Source organism: Triticum aestivum, chromosome 4A (assembly GCF_018294505.1).
Source record: "Triticum aestivum cultivar Chinese Spring chromosome 4A, IWGSC CS RefSeq v2.1, whole genome shotgun sequence".
NCBI lineage: Eukaryota > Viridiplantae > Streptophyta > Magnoliopsida > Poales > Poaceae > Triticum > Triticum aestivum.
In genome coordinates, this window is record NC_057803.1 from 34,766,505 (window position 1) to 34,772,804 (window position 6,300).

A 6,300-nucleotide genomic window follows, 5' to 3' on the forward strand; every position below is an offset into this window, starting at 1 on the left:
TCTGAGCATTAATGACGTAAAGTACTTGGATACATAGAGTCATTACACATAATTTGTGATTTTACTATGGATATTGATCCTTAATTCGGCCACCCGTGCCCGCATTAAGGCTCGGGGGCTACTGGGCTTCGGGCTTATTATTTACAAATATTAAAGGGGCACATCGATCCCCTGATCTGGTGTTGCCACCCGATCAGCGTCTCGGGGGCTACTGCATTGCTTGCCCAATGCAGAAAATTTTATGTGCAATATAGTTTCCGAGGAGATTTTGATCCTCAGGTTGGTCGGCCGCACCCAACCTGAGTCTCGAGGACTGAGCACGCCGCTTTTAGTGTCCCGAAGTATTCTGCCGAGCTTGGACTTGATCCTCAGGCCGATTTTGCAAATCAACCTGAGTCTCGGCGGCTACTAGGATCAGCGGTTTTACGTCATCCTTCAGGTGCATCTCGGGTTTTAGACCGATACACACCTTGAGGGCTACTGGCTATATATCTCGGCAGAGAATAAATTGCACCAATAAAAAATATTCACAAAAATCGGCGCACATTCGGGGTGGTGCACCACCTCGGAAGCAGTCCGGCATAAAGCTCGGGCGCAGTGGCTGGCTCCATAGAGGGCATTTTCAGCATTAAGCTCGGCTAAACTCCTTCAAACTTTTTTGAACCAAGGTGATATGACACCTCGGATATAGTCTGATGTTGGAGCTCGGATACAGTCCGGCGTTGGAGCTCGGATACATAGTCCGGCGTTGGAGCTCGGATACATTCCGGCGTTAGAGCTGGGAAGCGGTCCGGCATTGGTGCTCGGCTGCAAAAGATACCTCGAATACAGTCCGGCGTTAGAGCTCGGACGCAAGAGGACACTGCCTCCCGGGAACAACTTCAAAACCGAGGTGTGGCATAAAAATAATAAGGCATTGATAAAGGCCGGAAACTTAAAAGGGCTCCTCGGATACCCGGCGTATAAACTCGTCGAATGCATTTCGGCGATCCTCAAGATCGAAGATGAGAAGATTTGTTGAAGCAGTTTTCAAGACCGACGACCGAAAATGAAGAACAGTTCGGAAGAATCGAGGAGCGTCCCTAACTTGAAGACCGGTTCAGGGGGCTACTGACGGTGTCCTGGACTAGGGGGTACTCACCACGTCGTCTCCCGATCTATTAGATTGGGCCGAGGCCTCCATGGCCGTATACTCATGGGCCAGTTCGGACAGCTGCCGCATACAAGGAAGATTCCACAAAGACTTGGCGATCAAGACAAGGACTTCTCCCCACCAGCGTATTCGGCTAGGACTCTTGTTAACCTAGGCCTCAGGTGCATTATATAAACCAGGGCCAAGCTAGTCGATAGAGGGGACAACTCCATATACAACAATCATACCATAGGCTAGCTTCTAGGGTTTAGCCTCCTTGATCTCGTGGTAGATCTACTCTTGTACTACCCATATCATCAATATTAATCAAGCAGGACGTAGGGTTTTACCTCCATCAAGAGGGCCCGAACCTGGGTAAAATATCGTGTTCCCTGCCTCCTGTTACCATCCGGTCTAGACGCACTTCGGGACCCCCTACCCAAGATTCGCCGGTTTTGACACCGACACCCTCCCAATTAATCTTGTCTAGCTCCACCACTGAGGACAAGGCCACCCTAACCCGTCTCCGCGTCATGGTGTCGCGCAATGTCGGATTCCTCGTCAATATGTCCAACGCTAGCATGCCGCGCCTCTACCACCGCAACAAGCCTGCCGTATTACAATAGTTAATTTTGTATATGTACTTAAGTCTCAGCGTACTCAGTTTCCACCCCTATATATGAATCGTTTGTAGATCTGGTTCATTATCGCGTGTAGAATCTCCTCCAATGAATCATCTGATGCCAAATTTACCTATGAATTTATGTGTGCTATGCATAGGTATGTGGGGAATTGGGAAAGAAAGTGTTAGCCAATGACAAACGATTCCCGCACACAAGGAAATTATGAAGGGTTAGGGTGTATTATAATGACTAGCAAGATGCCAGTGCATTGCATGAAACATCAAGATGTATTTTTTTTACAAAACACCTGTTGTGATTGATCCATGCAGGAGTAATCCCATGTGTAAAAACTAATGATATCTCAAGAATTTTATCGGAAGAAATGGTATCTCGAGAATTTCATCGAAAAAATGATATCTCGAGAAAGATGAGAGATAAGGTGAGGAGGAGTGGGGGCGTGGTGGTGACTGGTGGTCGGACTGGGCGGAGGCATGGGAATGGACGACGCCGGCAGCGGCCACCATGACAGATTGTTCCAAAGACTTCCTTTTTTAATTGTCCAGCAATGAGGTTGTTGGAGATAAAGATGAACGAGGCAAGGCCTTATCTGTAAATGTGAATAGAGGTGCGGTTTTTTTTGTAAAATTATCATAATTTGTTTTCTATCCGTCAGATATAGATCGGACGGTCTATATTACAAGATGACAGGCACACTATCATCACCAACTCGGTTTCCAATATATTATAATGAATAATGATTGTTGAGTATGCGCGGGGTTGTGAAGCTTCCATAGCTTTTAGCGATTGCCTCCATAATGATTTTATTATCAAAAATAGTTGTGGCTGCATGCATCGTCCAAATACAAAGGCCGGGGTCCTTCTCAATTTTTTTTAAAAAACATTGCACGTCTAAATCCTATGACATTGATTTTACCCAGACATTGGTATGGGTATTTACTTTTTATTTTCCTTTTCCATTTTATGCTTGATTGAGTGATTTAGATGTGCTATTCGCAAAAAAAAAAAAAACTGCATCAGATGTACCATAGACAGACCTTATAAAAAATATGATGCATCGGGTAGAGATGGTCTAAGCTTTGCTTGCACCGTTGGAGTTGCACGTAACGATATCCAGGGTGACATCCCATCGTTTCACAGAATCGCACTGTTCAAACAACCGATTATTCCACGTGAACACGACCCGCCGCTGCAGAGTATTTGCTTCCCTACGCTTCCTTTTTGGTACTCTGTACTAATTATTCAGGGTGACATTGTGCTGGAAGAGGACGTGTACCTAGTCATACAAAAAAAGAAAAACCGCCCAGCGCCATCACATTAAAAATCACAAGCACATCGCCAATAATAGATTTAAGTCATCATTTCCACCAGAATACTATGAAATTTAGGACGCTCCAATTTTCTGAAAGATGAGGCCGCCCATTGATGGAGCTCGTCATGCACCCAACTACTACTTACTTCTACTTCCACAAAAATATGCAACGCCTGACCAAGGTGACCGAGTTGAGATAACCTACTTAAAGCATCGATCACCAACCCATGGATGCACCTGGCGCCCACACAACCCACACAAGTTAGCAGCGTTGATAACCATCGCAAGCTGGGGGAGAAATCATTTGGGGCATAGTTTGAATGCTTATCATCTCCCAGCTGAAGGCGGGCGGGCAGGTCTGGTCAGGTGGTCACAAAATTAAATCCCACTTACGCGCTGTGCCGCTCTAAATGCAGGGGGGCCAGTGGCAGCAAGGTGACAAGAACAAGGAAGCAAACGGGCGAAACAAGTGCAAACGACAAAAGCAGCGAAGAGCCGATGGAGAAAGACACTGACTTCTGAAGCGTGAACTTCAAAAGAAACTTTGCTTCAGGGCAGGCGTCGTACTACTACTAAGAGCTGAACCCTAAAGGAACAAAAGTAACTTGCTTTCTTGATTGTGACCTAACGAAACAAAAGAACGGCCAAGGACTGACGGCTAGCTGCTGCTAATTAGACACGACGCAAGCGGCATTTTACAGCTGCCGTGCTACGTGTTACTGGAGTGCTACTACCCTGCGGTAGCATTTTCGCTTACAGGATCGGCGAGCTGCTCGGGTTCCTCTCCCACGGCTTGCCCTGAGCGCCCCGGCCGGCGCCGAACGTGTCGGGGGGCCCGGTGCCGCTCCGGGCCATGCCCACCGCGCCGCCCATCGGCTGCATGAACACGGGGAGGCCCCTGCTCGTCGTCGCGCCCGTGGGGCTCATCCCGAGTCCTAGGAAGTCCAGCGTGGCTGGCTTGGCGCTGAACAGCGATGACTGGCCCATCATCAGCTCCGGCAGCCCCATCGGACCGCCGGTCGAGTCGTATGGCAGCCCGAGGCCCAGCCCGGCCGACATCATCGGGGCAGGCTCGGGCTCCAACCGCGGCGGCCATTGCTGCAGCGACCCCTCCGGGAACTGCATCTGCATGGCTTCTTGGTGGTGGTGGTGGTGGTGGTGGTGGTGGTGCTGACCGGACGACGTCGACGCCGGCGAGGACGACGAGATGTCCAGGCCCAGCCCACGCAGGAACGAGGAGCTCGACGAGGTGGCGCCCATCTGCGCCGCCTTCTGCAGCAGCGCCGTGGCCGACATGTGCGCCGACGGGGACGGCGACGGCGGTGGGAGCTGCTGCTGCTGCCGGTCAGCCGCGGGGGCCGAGAACTGGGCGGACGCGGCGTCGGTCGCGAGGCACAGCGACGGGGGCTTGGCCGCCAGCGCGCGCTCCGGGTACTGCGGCGCCTGGGCCACGGAAGACGGCGCGAACATGCTGCCGAGGAGGCTCTGCGACGTGGCCGCGACGCTGCTGGTGCTGGCACTGACATTGGCGCCGTTGACCGAGGGCGGGGACGGCATCAGCGGCGCCGGCGGCGTGTACTGGACGACAGGCTCAGGCGCGGCGGCGCCGATCTCCCGCTCTGCATGAACCACAAACAGAAAGTCTCAGCAAATCAGCAGCGAGATTCAGATCACAGGCATAAGATAATAAACGTTAAGCGCTAAAAGCTGGTGCAATAGAGAGAGACAGGGCCAGAAAGCAACGGGAGGGAGGAGGGCGCCGAGCCTAGTCATGATGGGGCTCTTTTTCGTGTGTTCGTGGGCTACTTTTCTCTTTCTCGGCTGATGATGATTCGAAGTTCCCAAAGTCCAAACTCCGGAAAGGCTCTGCAATTCAACTGGGATTGCATCACAAAGCCACTAATCAGAAGTTCAGAAACTCACAAAGGCACTTTGCACGATCCTAAAAGAATCCACCAAGTGGCATCCCTCATCACCTCTCAAAGATCTAATCTCATCTCTCGCTCTGTATGAGTCTAACGCGTGCGTAAAATAATTGATTGGATTTCGAGACGCGGGCGTGCGTGCGTGCAAGAACATGTGTGTACTGGGTCACTGCTCCCCCTGGCTCTCGGACAAAGACTGCATTTTTTGGGGGAGCTCTCTCGGTCTCGGCTTCATTCCAGACAAAAATCCACCACAGTAAAATCCTTCTTCCCCGTCGCGCAATTTTGCGAACCCCATAACGCTCCAAAACATACTAACGCAGTGGTCAAAGCGGCAGTACCTCCAGTACTGTCAAATTTGACCTGACGTGAACGAGAGCAGCTAAAATAGACGGACGAACACTAGTGCGTTGACCATCATTACCTGGCTCCTCGTGCTGCTGCGGCGCGGGCGCCGGCGGCAGCTGTTGCAGTGGCACCGGAGCGGCTGGTGGTGGCGGTAGAGCAGGCGGGGCAGCAGCGCCGGAGCTCCCGTCCTCCGCCGGCGGGGCGCGCGCCTTGGCGCTCTCCTCTGCCAGCGCGTCGCAGAAGGCGCGGTGGGTGATGAAGCTGTCCCTCCTGCACGCACGCGCCGCCAATTTGTCAGCAGTCAGTCAGCAAATGGATGGTGGAAGAAGCAAATTGGCGCCGGCGAGGAGGGGGGAGGGAGGGACGGAGACGGGGACGGACCGGGAGAAGAGGGTGCCGCAGTCGCAGCGGTACTCGCGGGAGCCGCAGGTCTTGGCGTGCGCCTTCCAGTCGGACTGCACGGCGTACTTCTTGGAGCACTTGTCGCACTTCCACTTCTTCTCGCCGTGCTTGCGGCAGAAGTGCTTCTTGATGCCGGTGAGGTCGCCGAGGGCGCGGGAGGCGTCGTGGTGCACGCAGCTGGGCTCCGGGCACACGTACACCCGCTTGCGCACCTCCTTGCCGCTCCGCTGCCGGAGCTTCCACGGCAGGTTGTGGCCCCGCCGGTGCAGCTGCAGGTTCTGGTCCCGCTGGAACCCCTTGTTGCAGATCTCGCACACGAACCGGTTCGTCGCCATCAGCGTCTTGGGCGACAGCGCGATCACCTCCGCGTCGGGATCTGCGCGCGCGCGTGCGACACCAAGATCGTCAGCCTCGCCCGGTAAATTAAGCAGCCTCAGCTCGCGCTTTCGGTCAATCGCAGGAGGTTAATTGAGTAATCACCTGGCATGCCGGGGAGGGCACGCTTCTTCTTCGCGGGCGGGCCGGGCGGCGGCGGCGGCG

The 6,300-nt window shown here is 53.2% G+C and overlaps 1 protein-coding gene across 1 annotated transcript; it reads right to left on the reverse strand.

Moving 5' to 3' along the window:
* Positions 1-3,538: 3,538 nt before the first annotated feature.
* On the reverse strand, positions 3,539-6,300 carry LOC123084945 (zinc finger protein ENHYDROUS; the record flags this gene model as incomplete). Its single annotated transcript, XM_044506486.1, is given in 4 exon segments — positions 3,539-4,704; positions 5,435-5,628; positions 5,740-6,136; positions 6,241-6,300. Coding segments are annotated over 4 exon segments (1,517 nt in total), but the record flags the coding sequence as incomplete, so codon positions are not given.